At 37.6% G+C, this 20,711-nt stretch overlaps 1 protein-coding gene across 2 annotated transcripts in view; it reads left to right on the top strand.

The window, feature by feature from the left end:
- Positions 1-1,898: 1,898 nt before the first annotated feature.
- Positions 1,899-20,711, top strand: part of LOC148361473 (venom factor-like) — a 39,643-nt gene continuing 20,830 nt past the window's right edge. The window contains exons 1-20 of one of the 2 annotated variants that reach the window (XM_088342162.1): positions 1,899-1,990; positions 4,000-4,014; positions 4,086-4,103; positions 8,638-8,661; positions 8,794-8,889; positions 11,733-11,922; positions 13,255-13,420; positions 13,741-13,811; positions 13,884-13,975; positions 14,634-14,716; positions 14,794-14,881; positions 14,961-15,054; positions 15,146-15,260; positions 15,784-15,899; positions 15,969-16,109; positions 16,253-16,468; positions 16,549-16,740; positions 18,500-18,655; positions 20,365-20,494; positions 20,561-20,629. In XM_088342162.1, the coding sequence (XP_088198288.1) occupies positions 1,914-1,990; positions 4,000-4,014; positions 4,086-4,103; positions 8,638-8,661; positions 8,794-8,889; positions 11,733-11,922; positions 13,255-13,420; positions 13,741-13,811; positions 13,884-13,975; positions 14,634-14,716; positions 14,794-14,881; positions 14,961-15,054; positions 15,146-15,260; positions 15,784-15,899; positions 15,969-16,109; positions 16,253-16,468; positions 16,549-16,740; positions 18,500-18,655; positions 20,365-20,494; positions 20,561-20,629 (2,149 nt within the window). In that variant the 5' untranslated portion in view covers positions 1,899-1,913. Of the gene's footprint in view, positions 1,991-3,999; positions 4,015-4,085; positions 4,104-8,637; positions 8,662-8,793; positions 8,890-11,732; positions 11,923-13,254; positions 13,421-13,740; positions 13,812-13,883; positions 13,976-14,633; positions 14,717-14,793; positions 14,882-14,960; positions 15,064-15,145; positions 15,261-15,783; positions 15,900-15,968; positions 16,110-16,252; positions 16,469-16,548; positions 16,741-18,499; positions 18,656-20,364; positions 20,495-20,560; positions 20,630-20,711 lie in introns of both variants that reach the window. The other variant, XM_088342161.1, reaches the window with a different exon arrangement.

The raw sequence follows: 20,711 nt of genomic DNA, 5'->3' as shown, positions 1-20,711 counted from the left end.
CTAATTTTCCACAGGTCTGAGCGTTCACACAAAGTCGGTGAGCAACGCTTGAAACAACAGTGAGCAATCATAATCCCAAGTGTGGCAAGATAATTAATTATAAAACATGTCCAAAACTTGACATCAAGTTACATTTTGCTGCGTTTTCGGCAATGCAAAGTTATTTTTCTCTTTTGAATGAATTGACTCATGTACTATTGCAAAGGTTGTACGGCCTACAAACGTCATTTGTTCTTACAATTCTTTCACAGGATATCCATTTCTTTTTATTTCCTGATATATTTTGTCGCATAATATTAACATTTTTGGGGGCTTATTTAGTCGGTTGTAAGATACAGAACTGTACTTAATCACATTTTTAGTGGAAGTACAATGTTGGCAACAAGATTCACTTGATATAATTGGAAATTATTTGAATGCAGCACAAACTTTTTCTTCTTTTTTCCGTGTTTTTTTATACTTTTTTTAAATTCCTTTAAAAAAAATCTCATTGTGTTTATTTTTTCCGAGCTGTTACTTTTTTCTTTTTGTTCTCTATTTACTTTTTTCCTACATTTCTTTCTTTTCTTTTTTTCTGGCTTTTTTCTATTTTTTCTTTCTTTTTTCTCTTCCTTTTGTTTCTTTTTTTATCAGCTTTTCACTACTTTTTCATTTTGGTATTTTTTTCTTTTTTGTTCTATGCCCCCCTTTCTTTAAGTCATTTTGTGCATAAGTTTACATAATATTTGGTCATGTTGGGATTAAAGAAGCAAAAACAACCTGAAGAGCCGTTTAGGACCCGAAAGAGCCGCTTCCCTTTAGTGAGCCGAGCCGAAGAAGCCGGTTCTTGACAAACTCTACTAACTTTACTCATTCAAAATACCGCATTTAGGACACAACGTAAGGGGAACCCTTGTATTATTACCTTCATGGACTGTAACTTTGACTTAAGTCATTTCTTGATTAGTAATTGTGAGCCCTCATTTTTGTGCGCTGGCTAGATTTTCTTGTGCGCTGAGAATGTGCGAGCAGTGCGCAATTGCGCACGCGTGCAGCTTAGAGGGAACCCTGCCTATAAGTATTCCTTCAACAATGCTGCAGTTTAAGATACTTCGTGAACGTTTTTCTCATTATTCAAATCAAATTATTTTATTTTGAATCACTGACGTTTTTTAACCACAAGGAGGCAATAAATAAAACACAATATCCAGTTTATATTATTATGACTCAGACTTACTGAGTGACATGTGAAAATCAACCATTTCCATGTATGCGGACTATGGTGAAATCAGGATTTAGGTAATCCAAGGTCTAATGAACGAGGTTAAAGCCTGATCTTTAAATAAATGGCCATCCACGCGCAACCCTTCATCCTAGAAAAGCAAAAAAAACCCGGATTGTGCAATTGTGTTCTGGGCTTTCTTCTCTTGAGTCAAGTTGTGTGTTCAATGTTTGGATTTCAAAACAGAACATTCTGAAGAGCTTCATTCAGAGTACAAAACATTTTAAGTTTAGAAATGGACTAAATTGAACTGAATTGAGTTGTCTTTATCGTCATACATATTGACTTTGTGAAATATTGTATGCCAAGAGATTGGACATGACTCTCCAGGGTAAACTTGTAATAAAGACTTCTAAGAGGCGGTGAATATTAGGCAAGAATACATAAACATACATACATGTGAGAAAAATTAGATGTGGCCCTTGACTAAAAGTTTGACTTGGCCTCTCTTTTGGAAACACATGCCCCAAAGAAATGAAGCTTCATCCATAAACAAACAAAATCAGCTCCACACTGGTATCAAAGTCCAGCATTTTATTGACTAACGTCGCCTCATTTCCCGAAAGTTGTGCGGTTGAGGGGTACAGGGGTGGAGTTTGTTTAGCTATACTAGCCGAGTGCCCAACCTTGGGTTCTCATAGTCAAGTTCGCCATGTCTCCATGGAGGTTTCTATGTTGGATGATTCTCTTGGGCCTCCTGTGCAACGTTTGCACGGGGGGCAGCTTAAGGTGAGCTAACCCGCTAATGCTAATGCCAAAAGTGGGCAGTCAGGGCCAGCATAGCCCAGAAAACACTGAGCTGTATTTATAGAGTATGTTACTTTATTTTCATGGTAGACGTCTTTCAAATAGATAAGCTTAAATGAGTGCACATTTATTATTTTCTGTCCAATCAGATTTAAGCCTCTTTGTTGCCAGGTAGATTATATCCCCGCTGGATTTATCAAATCAAGAGTGCTTAGAGATTAGATGAACAATATTCTGACTCTATTTTTAATTGGGATAGAAAACAATATTTAGATGACATTTTTTTGATAATTTCAGAATAAAATTGCATTTACTTGAGAAAACTGACACATTTTTGGCAGGACTTTTCTTTAACGTGATGTTTTATATCCTGAGATATTAGCTAATCATCTCACTTTTTATTATTCTGAGGGTTTTTTTTGCTTTTCCTACTTTTTTAAATATGTTTTATACTCAAAATCCACTTTTAGCTTGAGGGGGAAGTATTTTTGGTTTGAGAGGCAGTAAACAACCATTACTGAATACTCGACCTCACTACCACTTTACGCATTGTACTACCGCTTTTCTCCCCTTAAAAACGCTTAACAATTTAAAAAAGAAATTCTATCGCTTTTCAAAAATTTAAACAACAAAAAGAGACCTTAACCAGAGATTATTATTTTAGTCTATGGCTACTTAATCTTGAAGCAAAACTAAGTATTTGTGCGTGAATAAACCGTTCCAACCATCGCAGTAGATTTCCGTTTTGGGAAAATTTTGTCTCTTCCTGTTTCAAATAAGTAAATGTTGTTTTTAATATCCCGTAATTTAGATTGTGTTTCATGTGTAAAATTAATGTACACGTTAAAATCTACTGCTTTATAATGTCAAAAAGTTGGCATTTGTACACATTACTGTACAAAACAATGTTTTATTGTCTTTTAAAAGAAATGATCTTAATTATTATTTGCAAATCGTGTGTTAAATAACAATAACAACTGTAACCAATTCTTTGTTAGAGGATTTCTAGATTTGAATGTGTTTATGTGTCAAGGTTAAAAGTTGAGATTGTGGTAGAAATAAGAAAAGAACATTCTCTGAGTTGGAAACTTAAGTTTTTGATGGCCCCTTCCATCGGAGGTACGTGTTTCCAGGACTGACTCAAGGAAGAACACGCTCCTCCTTTTTCAGGAAGCTCATTTATTGTAAAACACAAGAAGGAAACTACACATCTGATTAGTTTGTATGAACACAGGAAATGAATCTGATTGGTTTAAACAGGAATCCCATATTTAAATGCAGTGTTAAATGTTGGTCGCTAGATGGCGTGCGAGTATGATAAATGAGCAATAGGGATAGTGAAACTTTGTAAACACAATGCATCTCTGTGAGAAGAAAAGCAAGCTCTCAGCTTGGAATTAGGGAGTGTCAAGGTCATCTTCATTAGCCAGCTAGCAGGCCTCATAGTGGCTTTCAAGTTGTAGCTTTTTAATCAAAGGCACATCGCTTGGTGCCTGAGAACTTATTTTCCTGACCTTGGAGGTGTTTGCGAAATCATAAAACCACACACTTATTGAGCACTATAGAAATATAAACGTATTAAGATATGAGTATAAAAGTAAGAGTTTAGAAGAATATATTGGGTATGCAGTGTAAAAGGCACATTTAGACCATAATCTCTTTTACAATATGTTCATACATTTCGGGAGTTCAAATTTTAATTGATTATCATTTATAAATATCATTTATTATTTACAAAAATTTGGCGCACGCTCTGCTGCGACAGCACTGACTGGAGGAGACAGTCGGTGAAAATGCATATCATTCAGCCTACCGAATAAATTAAAAAAAACGAAAATTTAGATGGGAATCTTTATTGTGAAAATAGCTGGTAAACAGTTTAACACACTTTGTTTGTATAATGACTGCATTAAAAGCAAACTTACCTCATGCCCTTGGTAAACACTTGCAAAGAACTATCACTAACTAATCCACTTGTGCCCTCTTTGCAGAAAAAAATTCAAAAAGTAAGTATGAAAGAATCTTCTTGGTTTTGGCCATAGCACATGATTTTCAAAATTGTGACTTCTTTTTTTAGGGTGCTGCAAAAGATCGGGTAAGTCATTTGTTTTTTTTTTTGTTTTGTTTTTTTACACAAAGCCACGTTAATCACTTTCAGGTTTCTTTTAGCCTTTTGAACTCACAGCTAGTCAGCTTCAAGGTCATTCTTTCTAAATGTACTTATTCTTTCAAGCTCAAGAGGCTGGTTTATAATATCCATGATCTTGTAACCCACCAGCTGGGAATACCATATAACTGCAATACACTATACAGCAGGGTTAAGGAACCTATGGCTCGGGAACCATATATGGCTCTTTTCATGAGTACATATGGCTACGAAATAAAATTTAACTATTGCACATCTCTCTGTGGCGTTCCAAAGTCCAGTGATTTCATCCCGCATTTGGTCCATATAAAGCCGAAGCAATTTAATGCAGAAGTTTGATAAGAAACCATTTAAACTGATAAATAAAAATGCTGGCAAACGACTTTGATTGGGTGAGCAGTACAGGTGGGCGGGTCCCTGCACACAGCGCAAGGCACTTCCTTCTCTCTCTCTCTCGCTCAGTGCAGTCTACACCGAAAGTGAATACGACGATATGCTTATCGTTTGCAGTAATTTGTGACATTTTTACAAAAGAACTTTGCATGCACATTGTTTTGAAACCGCATCAAAATTGCATCAACACTCTTAAGTGAAGGTGGAAGAAGAATTGTAAATGGCATATTAACATTTATTTGGGACACAGGATTTGGCATTATTATCATTTCATACATTTGATTAAATCATCAAATGACAAACAGTGAAATCAAATGTGCTGAAGTACAGGGAGTGCAGAATTATTAGGCAAATGAGTATTTTGACCACATCATCCTCTTTATGCATGTTGTCTTACTCCAAGCTGTATAGGCTCGAAAGCCTACTACCAATTAAGCATATCAGGTGATGTGCATCTCTGTAATGAGAAGGGGTGTGGTCTAATGACATCAACACCCTATATCAGGTGTGCATAATTATTAGGCAACTTCCTTTCCTTTGGCAAAATGGGTCAGAAGAGGGACTTGACAGGCTCTGAAAAGTCAAAAATAGTGAGATATCTTGCAGAGGGATGCAGCACTCTTAAAATTGCCAAGCTTCTGAAGCGTGATCATCGAACAATCAAGCGTTACATTCAAAATAGTCAACAGGGTCGCAAGAAGCGTGTAGAAAAACCAAGGCGCAAAATAACTGCCCGTGAACTGAGAAAAGTCAAGCGTACAGCTGCCAAGATGCCACTTGCCACCAGTTTTGCCATATTTCAGAGCTGCAACATCACTGGAGTGCCCAAAAGCACAAGGTGTGCAATACTCAGAGACATGGCCAAGGTAAGAAAGGCTGAAAAACGACCACCACTGAACAAGACACACAAGCTGAAACGTCAAGACTGGGCCAAGAAAAATCTCAAGACGGATTTTTCTAAGGTGTTATGGACTGATGAAATGAGAGTGAGTCTTGATGGGCCAGATGGATGGGCCCGTGGCTGGATCGGTAAAGGGCAGAGAGCTCCAGTCCGCCTCAGACGCCAGCAAGGTGGAGGTGGGGTACTGGTATGGGCTGGTATCATCAAAGATGAGCTTGTGGGGCCTTTTCGGGTTGAGGATGGACTCAAGCTCAACTCCCAGTCCTACTGCCAGTTTCTGGAAGACACCTTCTTCAAGCAGTGGTACAGGAAGAAGTCCGCATCCTTCAAGAAAAACATGATTTTCATGCAGGACAACGCTCCATCACACGCATCCAAGTACTCCACAGCGTGGCTGGCAAGAAAGGGTCTAAAAGAAGAAAAAGTAATGACATGGCCTCCTTGTTCACCTGATCTGAACCCCATAAAGAACCTGTGGTCCCTCATCAAATGTGAGATTTACAAGGAGGGAAAACAGTACACCTCTCTGAACAGTGTCTGGGAGGCTGTGGTTGCTGCTGCAAGCAATGTTGATCGTGAACAGATCAAAGCACTGACAGAATCCATGGAAGGCAGGCTTTTGAGTGTCCTTGCAAAGAAAGGTGGCTATATTGGTCACTGATTTGTTTTTGTTTTGTTTTTGAATGTCAGAAATGTATATTTGTGAATGTTGAGCTGTTATATTGGTTTCCCTGATGAAAATAAATAATTGAAATGGGTATACATTTGTTTTTTGTTAAGTTGCCTAATAATTATGCACAGTAATAGTCACCTGCACACACAGATATCCTCCTAAAATAGCTAAAACTAAAAAAGCCCCACTCCAACTTCCAAAATATTCAGCTTTGATATTAATGAGACTTTTGGGTTCATTAAGAACATGGTTGTTGTTCAATAATAAAATTAGTCCTCAAAAATACAACTTGCCTAATAATTCTGCACTCCCTGTATTAGCTTTTGCCTAGAGAGTGTGTTTGGCAGTTTTTTCAATTTTGTCTGAAAATATATGATGTGGATCTCTCAATTTCTTTTTAAAACATTTTTTGCTTTAATGGCTCTTTGGGTCAAAAAGGTTCCTGACCCCTGCTATACAGTGACATGCGGTCAGGCAGTGTCTGCTGAGGCACAGTCAGATTTACAGATAAATGAACCTACATGGCATTCATCATTTGATTAGCAGAGCAAGAAAGGCATACTGTACATAAACTGCAGCCTAGAAAAACGTTCTATCGCCTTGCATTGTCTAATGAAGGCTTTACGCTGCTCCTTTTAAATAAAAGTATCAATTGATAGGTAATCCTCCAGTAAGAAAAAAAAGAACTGGATGGCTGGGTTTGCTGTTAGTTTAACTAATACTATCACTAAATCCATTGTTTGAGACTTAGCTTGCAGCAAATCAAAATCCTTGGTCTCAATATTGCCCTCTGCCATGAGGCAAGAGAACCGTATGCCTCACTCCGCAGACGCTCAGCACAGTAATAAGTTATATATCAATTGTATTTATAATATACATAACATAATAGGAAAATTCGATCATTTTAAATAAGAAAATCTCAAAACTGTGAAGTTAAAAGAGAAGTAACAAACTGTGAATAAATATAAGCATGTAATGTATTTTTAATCTTATGTTTCTATGAAAAGAGCTGAGGCACAGCCTCACCTGCCTCACCTGACTGTGCATCACCGAGTCTTTAGGAGGATGGACGAGTACCTACACCAGCCTTTTTAGTATCTGTACTCTCTTAACTTTTAGCGACCGAATAACAATCAGGGTCTAGATATTGAAGTCGTAGGAAATGGCCATGAAAGACATTCAATAATACTTAAGGAAAATATCTTGGGATTTTAAGGTATTTCGCTAAAAATATCACTTATTTTTCGTAATTTTGTATTTTCGTATTCTCGTGTGTATGATTTATTTTCAATAATTTGCAGCAAACATTACATAAAAAAATGAACAAACTCAACCGGGTAGAAAAAAGAGATAACAGGTTGTAGCCAAAGGCTCATAAGAGACCCATCCCTAAAATAACTGAACGCTTTTATCAATCATTTAGAAAGAATCACATTGCTTGAATTATGATATATTCAGTATTACGTTACAAACTAATTGTATTGATAATACTCCAAATATAAGAACTCAACGATATAAAAAAAGAAAATCCAACAATTGTAAAGTTAAATGATAAAGAGCTTTTACACAATATAACCTTTTAAATATATTTTTAATTTAATGTCACAGCTTCAGAGATAACATTTGAAAGTACTGCCTGAAGGCTCTTCCAAGTGCATTTCTTCCTTAAATGTGACCATAAAGTTACACTGTGTAATAATTGACAACTAGATGTCGCTGTATTGTTTAGCTCGACTGAAAACAGTGCAAAGCACAAAGAGGATTTTAGTTTTGGGTTTTGCCAGTAACAGCAAGGTGAGCTCAGATTATGTAAAATAAAAACATGTTTCTTGTTTTACAAGTATTAAAAAAAAATATCCGTTTATATGATAGTCCATAACTAAATCCATAAGTCATGTCTGTTTGTATAGCCCTTAATCACAAGGAGTCTCAAAGGGCTGCACAGACCAAAGATTGTTCCAAACCACAGACTATCATGACACCATCCCCTGATCTAAAACCTACATGAGGGCAAGGAAAAACTCAAAAACCTCAGCATGAGGAAAATGAAAAACCCTTGAGAAGGGACTGCACTTGAGGACGACCAGGCTGCAACGCATGTTGCAATAACAAATAATACACAGATATTGTCAACATGAAATATAGGTCATTCATAAGCTATAGAATAGAAGTGTGTTTTAAGCCTAGATTTAAACCGTTCCACAGAGGTTGCAGGTTGAATCTCAGGGGGCAGAGCATTCCACAGCACCGGGGCCCAAATGGAGAACGCTCTTGGGATCTAGTTAAAAATAATTCTTCAATGAAATACTGGATTTCATTTTCCTGTAGGTTCTCTCCATTGGAAGTTCTTCAAATTAAAGTTGATGCCACCTTAAAAAGAGCAAAATGTTACTTTATAGAGAGCCTATGCAAAATGTATTGAGATGCAGCATCAAGCATAAAAACTATTGAGAAATGTGTTTACTTTCGGCCGTGTTGGTTATGTTGCAACTATAACCAGTTTGCTTTTCTTTCAGCTTGCGTAAGGAGTCAAAACCAAGGTACAGTTGATAACCTACATCAATTTTTTTGCTAAATAGCATAAGTACATAAGTAGAGTACATAAGATAAAAGACAGCCCGGTCTTTTCGCTTGGCTTTTGATAAATGCTAAGAAACTATTTTGATTTTCAGCGCTCCGGCACCACCGCCACCTCCGCCACCACCTCCTCCACCTCCTCCACCTCCTCCACCTCCTCCACCTCCTCCACCTCCACCACCACCGCCAAGGTTATATTCTCAATCACTACATTACTATCCAGGGGTGGGCAATTATTTGAAGTCAGGGGCCCCCTAAGGTTGAAAAAATTTATGCCAGGAATCAGATCCTGAAGTCAGATTCAATGTTTTCATTTATGAATAGATATACATGCAGACATATACATGTTATTCTTCTTTCTATTAGTTTTTAAAAAGAATAGTTTCATCAAATTTATTTCGAAATCCTCACAATGAAAGCAAAGTGATAAATGAGGTCCCTGTTTTAAGCACTAAATGTGATATTTTGGTTTTGTTGTATCACTGTACTTCTATTTTTTGTGTACAATTTCTGCAGTCAGATATCTAAAGTATTTCTATATTTTTTTAGTATTACAGTAGTTATATCCATCCATCCATCCATCATCTGCACCGCTTATCCTCAGTAGGGCCACGGGGGTGCTGGAGCCCATCCCAACTATCTTCGGGCAGTGGGCAGGGGACACCCTGAACTGGTTGCCAGCCAATCACAGGGCACAGAGAAAGACAACTCACTCGCTCATTCACACCTAGGGACAATTTGGACCGGCCAATTCACCTGAAATGCATGTTTTTGGAATGTGGGAGGAAACCAAAGTGCCCGGAGGAAACCCACGCAAGCACGGGGAGAACATGAAAACTCCACACAGGAGGTTCGATCTCATGACCTCAGAACTGTGCCGCACACGCGTAAACCACTACGCCGCCGTGCTGTCCAATATACATAATAATAATAATAATAGTAATAATAATAATAATAATCATGGACTTAAAAAAACAAAAATGTCATAAATTCTGGATTTATTTCAAATCAAGTTAAATATTGCAATGCAAGATTTTTTTTTATATTTTGATATTGAAGGATATGGTTTACAGCGTACTAGTATACCGGTACTTTTTAATGATATTCTTATACGGATAATCATTTTTTTTCTACCGGGCAGCACGGCAGCCCAGTGGTTAGCGCGTGTGCGGCGCAGTTCTGAGGTGATGGGATCTAACCTTCCTGTGCGGAGTTTGCACGTTGTCCCCCTTGTTGTGTTGGTTTCCTCCGGGATCTACGCTTCCCTCCTACATTTCAAAAAGATGCGTGTCAGGTAAATTGGCCGGTCCAAATTGTCAAGTCAAGTCAAGTCATTTTTATTTCTATAGCCCTTAATCACAAAGAGTGTCAAAGGGCTGCACAGGTTACTGCAAACCACAGACTATTATTACAGACTGTTATTACACCATCCCCTGGTTTAAAACCTACACGAGGGCAAGGAAGCACTCAAAAACCTCAACATGAGGAAAATGAAGAAACCTTGAGAAGGGACCGCACATGTGGTAATCCCCCTTCCAGGATGACCAGGCTGCAATGGATGTTGCAATAACAAATAACACAGATATTGTCAACAAAAAATATAGGTTATTCATATGCTATAGAGTAAGTGTGTTTTAAGCTTAGATTTAAACATTTCCACTGAGGTTGCAGATCACATCTCAGGGGGAAGAGCATTCCACAGCACCTCTTCTTGGCTCTTGGGATCACTAGTAGACCAGCGCTTTCAGAACGAAGGCTCCGGACCGGAACATAGGGGCAATTCAAATCTGAAAGATATGAGGGAGCAAGTCCATGCATGATTTTGTATAATACCAAGAGAACCTTAAAATCACATCTTAAGCTAACAGGGAGCCAATGCAGGTTAGCTAAAATTGGGGTAATGTGATCAAACTTTCTTGTCTTAGTTAAAAGTCTCGCTGCAGAATTTTGTACCAGCTGAAGGCTCTTGATTTTGGACTTCGGGAGGCCGGAGAGTAGTGCATTACAGTAATCGAGACGTCCCTAGGTTTGAATGAGCGAGCGAGTTGTCTGTCTCTGTGTGCCCTGGGACTGGCTGGCAACCAGTTAAGGGTGTCCCCTGCCCACTGCTCGAAGCTCTGACCCTACTGAGGATAAGCAGTGCCGATAATGGATGGATGGATTTTTCTACCCTAGTCAGCAGATTTTAAACAATAAAACACTTGTAATATTTCAGTTGATTTGTAATTAATCGAGAACATGTCGTTTTTATTGCACAATATTGAAATCTAATTGTCATTTCATTATGTATACACTGCCTATCATATCTACAATTTACTTTGTAGAATCGTAGGTTTTATAATGGCTAAGACCAATTTGCAAATGTAGCAAACCTTGTGGTGCAACCAAAAGTATTTCAAAAGAAACAATAATCAAATTGTTTGATTGTTATTAGGTTTAAGTCCCCAACATTTTTAATAAAACGCTCTGAAATAAAAGAAGACATAGAGAATCGGTCATTGAGAATTGGTTATTTTATTATCCATTATAATGAGAGCTGCGGAGACCAGGCTGTTACAAATCTCCTCCTCACTCTGAAGACTCTCCGAACCCTCCCTTCTAATATTAAGGTTCTTGGTGAAAAACAACTTGAGTTATGGCATGCACAGGTCAGGGTGCACCCACTGAAATGTGAAACAGACAGAAACAAAAAGCAACTCATGGCCTTGAAGAACAGCTTACGGCTGAAAACTATACAAAAAGGGCTGAGAACACTTAAAACATATTAATGTCAACTGTAGGATAAATATATGTATATAATTCCAACAATTGTTAAATGACCCACAAACCATAACAATTGCTGTTTTTGAAATTAGTTGATCACTTGGTATTGGTATTGTCCTAATTCCTTTTTTTTTAGTTTTTCCTTGCCCTCCTGCAGGTTTTAGATCAGGGGATCTTGTCATCATGACCGGTGCAGCACTTCGAGACTCCCTGTGGTTAAGAGCTATAATAATAACTGTTTCTTAACATATGACTTGAACTTGACCTTCAGGTTTGCCTTGGTGGCTCCAGACCTGCTGAGGACCGACAGCCCTGAGAACATCTACCTGCAGGCAGAAAGAATCACTAGTCCCATTAACGGGGCCATCACGGTGACTGACGTCACCAAGACTACCACACTCTACACCGGTGTATTCACACTGAATGAGGGCAACAGCTTCCACACTCTCAAGTCTGTCGAGGTGAAAGAAGGCTTGCATGTTGGGCGTTAAAAATGATGTCATCTGTAGCCCCTAAAGCAGTGGTCCTCAACTTGAAGACCCAACATCCCACCCTAATGATAAGCTGCGACCCAAATCAAGAAACAATTTCCACTTCTTAAATTCATCAAAAAGAAACAAAATGACAAGCAAAACCCAAACGACTCAATGTACCATATTTACTCACATAAAAGCCTACATCACATATAAGCCGACCCCCCAACAACTGCTTTGAAATAGCCACACACTAGAAGAAATACACACCCAAAATATTAATGTAATGTTTACCTAAACAAAGATAATTATTGAATTGTGTAGATCAGGGGTGTCAAACTCATTTTCACCGAAGACCACGTCAACCTAATGGTTGTCTTCAAAGGGTCTTGTGTTATTTGTAAATATAAAACTCTGAATTTATTACCTATTAAAGTCAAAACCTTAGTTGTATTAAAAATGTGGCTACACATATTTATTATTTACTAAACCAACATTTTGGACATTTTGGGATATTTTGTTACACTCGTTAAACTTGAAGAAGAAACACTGCTGTATAGTGCCGCTGCGCTGTCACTTGCGGGTATCCTATTCGATAGGCATTGTGGGAAATGTTGTTTTGGGTCAAAGCACTTATGACCCATTTATTCTTAGATGCTTGGACATTTTAAGCCCACAGGGGCCACACAAAATGATGTGAGGGGTCACATTTGGCCTGCTGGCCTTTAGTTTGACACTTGTGATGTAGATAATAAAGATTAATATACCAGTTAAAAAAATCTAAAAATAAACAATTTTAAACCATTTACTGTACCTTTAAGGAGTGCTACAGTGGCAGACACTCGAACACTATTTACGCATTTCACGATGATTTCAATTTTTTTACTCGATTGTTGTCGTCACTGTTTTCCACTTTTCTATCCTTTTATCAATAACTTTCTTGGGACCCATTTCAAAAAGCAAAAAGGGGAAATACAACTAACAAAGTTCCAATAAAATGAAATGTGATTCTTTTCAAACCCAATCGACTGAGCATCAAGAAGAGATCAAGCAGGCCACTATAGTCATATACTCTTAAGGAGTGTAATTTACCCTTATTTTCGACTCCTTAGTATCATTTTTTCCAAGGAAAAGGCCGGCAACTCACTGAAAAAGGACCCATCACTTGAGAAAAACTGCCTTAAATTATGCATTTTAAAGTCAATGTTGTAAAGCCAATCAAAGGCTTTCACATATCAAAGGGTTATTCATACGCATCAAACGATAGACCCCTACGATCAAAAATCGTCCTCAATCATAGATGCTGTGGTTTTCCTTTAGATTCCCTCTGCTCCCTTAAATCGTGACGAGGCGAAAAACAAATATGTGATACTGCAAGTGAAATTTGGTGATTATCATGTGGAGGAGAGGACCGTCATGGTGTCCTTCCACTCGGGATACATCTTCATCCAGACGGACAAGCCCATCTACAACCCTGGGGACGAAGGTAAAGCCATCACTACAACACATGGAAAATATTGTGACACCTTTAAGGATGTAAATTTTCTGTCGGAAATAACAAGACTCACGGTGAAAAGTTTTAAACTAATTGGGGAAAAATAAGTAAAGACAAATCTTTGTCAACTAGTGTGCAGCAGCACACTCGAGCACTGTGAGACTGCCTGGTGTAATTCAAGAATTCATCTAATTCAGGGGTGTCAATGTCGAATGGATGGAAGGGACAATTAGAAAGCCAAGGGCCAGACTTATAAAATTTTAGATTATATTTTGTTTTCTAACACATTGCAATGTGTTTTTCTTTTTCAGTGCGCTTACGGGCATTTGTGTCATCGCTGTCCTTTAAGGCCATCGACAGCTCTCTGACCGTGGACATACAGGTCAGAAGAAATCGGTGATTAGTTAGACTTTTTCCACAGAAATATAACAATAAGTATGGTTGTGTGTGGTAGAATCCAGAAGGGGTCGTTGTTAAGCAGGTCTTGAGGACAAGGGCTTCCTCTGGTGTATTTTCAGATTCGTTTTCCCTCACAGAAATGGCCAAGTAAGTCACTTGATGTCTTTCGCTAGTGCTTCAAGTCCAGGTCAAAATCAAGCTTATTTGAAATCAGCTCACGACAAAGAATGAAGGATTGAAACCTAAACTTTGAGGAGTTATGATCAGGTCATTAAGAAAACCGGGGCTTCACTGACACAAGTCCCATGCCTTGAGGCAGACATGGGGACTTGAGACTTAGTGACTTGGACTCGAGTCGACTCGAGTCGCTGTTTTTATGACTTGTGACTTGACTTGGACTTGGCAATCTAAGACTCGGGACTTGACTTGTGACTTGACTTGCCCAAGAAAAAAATACTTGGGACTTACTTGGGACTTGAAGGTGAAGACTTGAGACTTACTTGAGACTTGCACATGTGTGACTTGGTCCCATGTCTGCCTTGAGGTAATTTGACTAAGCTCTGACCAATGGACTTTCTCCAAAGCATTTTTTTGTATAAGGCATAGATCATGAAATTTTGAATTTTGTCTCGGTCAAGCCAAATATTTGAATGGTTCCAATCAAAAACAGAACTTGGAAATCATTTAGAAATTATCCTTCGACTTTGAAGAGTTGACACCATATGAAGACAAAACTAATTGAACAAAATCATGTGGAGAGCAAAAAAAAACTAACTTTTAAATGTTTTTGTATGACCTCATCCAGTGAAGGGATGTGGAAAGTAATTGCCAAGTTTGACCACTGGAAGCAGAACACTTTCACCTCGCACTTTGAAGTCAAGAAATACGGTACGGCATCACTTGATCTCCATCTCTTCTCTATTCATTTTTGGAGCATACCCTACATGAAGTTATTCATGCTGCAGTGCTCCCGGCCTTTAACGTGACCTTGACACCTAAGACGTCTTACTTGAGCCTTGATGACGAGGAGCTTGAAGTGGAGATCTGGGCAAGGTAAACGCAAATGATTTTATTTTAATACCACGATGAACTGGTTACTACGAAGTGGCTACTACACCGGTCTTGGATTTAGGTACATGTATGGGGAACCGGTTCAGGGGACAGCATATGTGTCGTTTGGGGTAAACATTGACAAGGAGATGAGGCGGCTGCCTTCAGTCAAGCAGGTACAAAATGTAAGTCCCTTCATATAAAAAATCAATCAATAAGTGGCAAGAAAACTAATCAGGTATATATATTTAAATGTGATAACTATAGCTGGAGGGTGGAGTTGTCAAGCTGAGTGTTGACGAGCTGAAGGCATCATACCCTGACGTCAGGACTTTAGTGGGAAAGTCAATATACATCAAAGCTTCTGTCCTCACCAAAACAGGTAAAGGCAGCAGTATGGGAGTGCTATTACTTTCAGAAATGACTTCTCGATATCAAGACCGTATAAACCAAGAAAGACAAGTTTTTAGAGTTGAGACAAAATCAAGGCAAAAGTTTAAAAAAGTTATTCTAAAGTCTAGGACATTAAGCATGTGTTGATCCTCGATCAAGATCAGTGAATCCCAAAGGTTTGAGGTCATTATTAAGACTGATATGAATTGATATTAGATGAAGATTTCAAGACAAGTGTTGAGGCTGAAACAAAACAGAATTATCAGCAGTTTAGGCCAAGTCCTATTTTTTTATAATTTACAAGTCTCAATCATTTTTACCATATGTTTAAGGTTGCAAAGGGGTCAAAGCTTGGAGAACTCAATCATTAAATTGGTCTGATTAGGTCAAATGAAAGACTTTCCAGAATTGAGAATATGTCAAAAGCAAAACTTTAATGGGAAACTAAATTATGTCATTTTTAGTCCTGTCATGTGCTTTAAATTCAACAAGTTTATTCTTTGCGTGCAAAGGCAGCGACCTGGTGGAAGCTGAGAAGACAGGCATCAAGATTGTGGACTCTCCTTATGTTTTATCCTTTAAAGACACCATGAAGTACTTCAAACCGGGACTACCCTTTGATTTTACTGTAAGTCTGTCATCATGTTCATTGGTGGCATACTCTCACAATAACAATTGGGCCCCCATGTATCTATAGATCCAAGTCAGCCACCACGACGGTTCCCCGGCCCAGAACGTTCTGGTGAAAGTCAACTTACTGCCGGAGCCTGTGATGGTTAGCCTTGGGACTGTGAGACTCACAACCAACATGCCCAATGTTCAGAGCCAAATTCTCACCGTAAGAACCTACACTAAAACCTATTTGGAAGGGGAAACCAAGCCTAGACTGAGTTGTGATTTACTTAAGATCAAGACTTTGACAAAGTTCAGGTCAAGAACCAGCCTTGACCAAGACATCTTTGTTTGTGTTTGTGTCTTCAGGCCGAGACCCAACAGGATGGCCTCAAAGCAGAGCAGCAGGCCAAAGTCCAAATGGTTTTGTCACCATACGTCAGTACATCCAGGCAAAGTCCCAACTTCCTCTACATCTCCAGCACCACCAACACGGTGTCTCCTGGAGACACGCTGGCCCTCAAACTCACCATAAAAACTGCCGACCCAAACATCAGACAAAATATCAAACACATCACCTACCTGGTCAGGATGAATCCCATAAATACATGAATGTTGTTGTTTGTTTTTGAACTGGCGGCGCTCATTGTTTGGTTTGACGCAAGGTTGTGAACAAAGGCCGCTTGGTAGAAGCTCGGCGGTTGGACGTCAGTGGTCAGCTGGAGACCAGCCTGCAACTGCCAGTGACTGGCGATCTGATGCCGTCTTTCCGTTTTGTGGCCTTCTACAGCCTTCCCTCACAGGAAGTGGTTGCCGATTCCATCTGGGTGGACGTTATATCTTCCTGTGTTGGAGATGTAAGTCAGCTTTAGCTTTCATATTTTCTACCTACAAATAATTAGTAGTAATACACAGACAATTTTCATCTCATTCAGTTATATTTTTGTGAATTTTGACTTTTATAGACATGCAGGTCCAATATTCAAATTATGCTTTACATTTTAACCTTGTTATTTCATCACATTTTCTTGTTGTATTATAAATTCGTTTTTGTACTATGATTTAATTGTAATAACAGAGGCATTTTATTAAAAATGATTAGGGCCTTTAAACTTTTAATAATTCTTGATAATTTTAAGTTTCTCTGATTACTTTAAAAAAAATTCTCATATTGCAACTTTTTCTGATTATTTTGCAATTTTCTCCTTTCATTTTAATCATCACAGTTATCTCTTACAATGTACCTGTATACTGTAAATGTTTCAGCCACTGGTGTGTTAATGATCGCATAATATACTGTAAACTTCACTATCACTATAAATAATAGTTTTTTTTCTTTAAATAATAAGTGCTTTTTTCTTCAATATAGTTTAGTTTTCCCTAAAAGAATTACAAGGTTTTTTTAATCCAATATTGTGACTTTTTCATTCAATATGTAACTTTATACTTGTAATATGAGGTTTCTTTATCGTGCAATATTATTTTAATAACATTTTAATTGTTCCAATAATCCACATTTTTTCCTCTTAGATATGGTAAATTTTGTTATTTTTGTAAGATAAAAACTCTTCGCCTTGCATATTCTGATAAGCGTGTTTTCTTGTGATATTGGGGCATTTTTCCCACACAAAATTCAATGAATCAATGTTTTTTTTTAAATTAAGACTTAAAAAAACACTTTAATATTAGAACTTGGTTTTCTGGATATGTATACATTCGTTATGTAAAGATACTGTCATAAGGTAACTCTTTTACTTCCCTTAGAATTCAAAGATTTTGTTTTTACTCATAGAATACTTAATTATTCATTCTGGCAACACTTTGCTTCTTAATATTGCACTACTTTTCATTGCAATATATTTCTGATGCCCTTACAATTAAGGCCTATATTCAAGGGATATCTTGTAAATATTTTCGCCGATTTATTCTAACATTATTTTTGATCTTATTTTCGTCTTTTAAGTCTTTATTACATGTTTATGCTTGAGTTCCATGTCTTATCTTGTTGGAAAAAAAATTCACTACATTGTTATCAATTATGAAAAAGACAATTCTAATTGCAGTTTTAATTCTAACATTATTCTTGTAATAATGCACCATTAGTGTTTTATGTTGCGTCTTTTGTTTATTCCCTGACTGATAGAGATCATTTAGGGTAATGTTGTTTTATAACTTCTCATATTGATTTTGTTTCATAATTAATAATTACATTATTGTCAAAAAAGGGAGAGTTGTTTTGTAGTCTTCTTTCCACCTCCTGAGTTCTCACAAATAAATTATGAAAATTCGGGTTTGCTTCTGGTTCGGTCCCTCTAACCAAGTTAATTGGTCGGGGATCGGACTGGTTCAGGCATTTGTACTTGCGGGTCGGGTCAGGCTGGATTTTTTTAGGCCCGATTTTACCTGTAATTCTCTCGCTTAACGACGTAATTAACCTCCGATTTTGATAATATGGTTGGAATAACTTTAGTTTTTTTCTATGAAAAGCATGTCAACTCAATTCTTTAAATACTACAACATTTTTCCCATTAAAGTTAAGTATTTGTGAGTCTGGTAGTAGTCATATTTCTGCCTTATACAACTAAATTTGAATTAATAATGCATGTATGTTTTCAGCTGAGCGTGGGCCCTGCAGACGGCAGGATTCGAGACTACACGCCGGGCAAAAACTTGCAGTTACGCGTACGAGGCGACCCAGGGGCAAGTGTCAGTCTAGTGGCTGTCGACAACTCCGTCTTTCTGCTCAAGAAGGACCGACTCACCCAGAAAAAGGTCAGACGAGCACGTTTAGGGATTCATTTGTGTCAAAATCTGCAGTATTGTAGGTTGTGAATCTCCTTGATAATGAATCCAACCTTCTCTTCTATACAGTTGAAATTGCAAGATAGGCAGTAAGAAAGTAGTCATGTAATATAGTCCAAAGTAACAAAACTAATGAAAAGTAATTGTCAACTTAAAGACTGAAAACAATAAGTAAGGAGTGTATAGTGTGGTAGGCTCTCAAAACAAGAACAGAACACATAAATGAATTTTGAATTTGCAAGGAGAACACGAGAGGACTGTACAAAAATCCTCAAGATGAGAATTTTCCAATCGGTTCTATAGGTTCTCTTTTGAGCTTTTTTTTTTTTTATTAAATACCTGAAATTTCATAAAATGGATGCGCCATATGGGGTGTGGATATCAAAGAACAACAACATTATCCGTCTATGGTGACAATGATGCAAACGGTGCATACAAGTCCAAATAAAAAACAGAGGAATGATAGTCAAGATAGCTAACAACCCTGGCATCCTATGCAATCTCCTCTGCAGGTGTCGAACAATAAAAACAGAAACAAGCGGAATAAATTCAACAGGAGTTAAGCTTTATGAGAATACAATTGCAATATATTGAATTGGAAATATTGCATAGAACACTGTTTAGTAATATTGTGAGAGAAAAGTTTACTCTTTTTTTGAAAAGGAAATATAATAAAATAAAAAGTGGTTAAATAATACAATAATTTAATAGTAAAGAATAAAATGATAAATATGAGGGAGAAAAAAATGGAAAATGCACAAATAATGTTATTTTTGAAATGGTTGAGGTAATAGGTTGTGGATACATCAGGTTTATTTTGGGGGGACTTGTTTACAATGCATTTTAATGCTTGTAAAAAAACTCATTTTTTGTTTGATTTAAATACAAAACAATTTTTTGGGGAACAGTTAGGATGTTGCTTTTATATTATGACTTATTCTGGTAAATGTCCCAAATGAATTATTGTATATTGCGAGGAGGGAAAAAGCCAACCCCAGTTTTACATCTATTTGTGGCATAATCCTATATTTGTTGAATTTCACTTTCCCTTATAAATATTTCAATTTTCAAGTGCAAAGTTTCATATCGAGCCGATACCAGCCTCATTCTAAGGTATCGCGATGGTGGCCGATACCACTTCTTTGGTGGTCTTTCAAGAATGGAGAACTAAGAACTAACAATCTAAAAATTTAAGTCATTTAGATAAATTACCTTTAATTTGATGTGATTTTAAAGAAAAAGCTAATTTGGGGATTTATTTTGTGTCTTTTCCTAAAACTGTCCCAAAGTTATTCTTGTACATTGTGAGCTGCAAAAATGCTCATATATTTTGCTCTTTTAAAACATTTCCCTACATTTTCCCAGCATAAGCTCATATTTGTATCTTTTCTCCCAAAAATGTAAACACTCTACAATTTCATTTTCATCCATAGATATTCCAAATTTACCTTGTAAGTCGTGTAAATCTTTTCAGGGTGGATGTGTAAATACCGATAGCAAGTATGTTAATGTGACACTACCAGCGTTATTTCAAGGTATCAGAATATAGGAACTCATAATGGTGGCAAATACCAGCTCCCTTGTGGATTTTTGAGAATTAAGTGCTAAGAATGGGTAAACGGAGTTAAATGAAACAATTTTAAAAAGAGATTTTGCATTTGAATGCGCTTTCCCTTCAGATGTGGGATACGGTAGAGCAAGGTGATCTGGGCTGCACCTATGGTGGTGGAGCCAATGCGAAGGGCCTCTTTCAGGACGCCGGCCTGCTCTTTGCATCCAGCTACGGATTGAAAACAGACATCAGGAAATGTTAGCACTAATAATAATAACAATAATAATCCTGATCACGAAAGTAATGGCCCTACCTCTCCTTAGCCCTGCATTGTCCGACCAGCAACAGAAGGAGGCGCTCTGCTGAACTCTTGCAGAGGAAAGCTCAACTGGGTGAGTTTGATGTATTCATCAGATTACAGTTTTATGGAATTGTGTGTCCTGAGAACGTAAGGGTTTGGGGGATTCTATTTCC

The sequence above is a fragment of the Urocampus carinirostris genome, chromosome 8, assembly GCF_059441175.1.
Source record: "Urocampus carinirostris isolate Australia breed hairy pipefish chromosome 8, RoL_Ucar_1.0, whole genome shotgun sequence".
Lineage (NCBI taxonomy): Eukaryota > Metazoa > Chordata > Actinopteri > Syngnathiformes > Syngnathidae > Urocampus > Urocampus carinirostris.
Note: the sequence above shows the minus strand (reverse complement) of the source record. Positions and strands in the feature narration are given on the sequence as shown.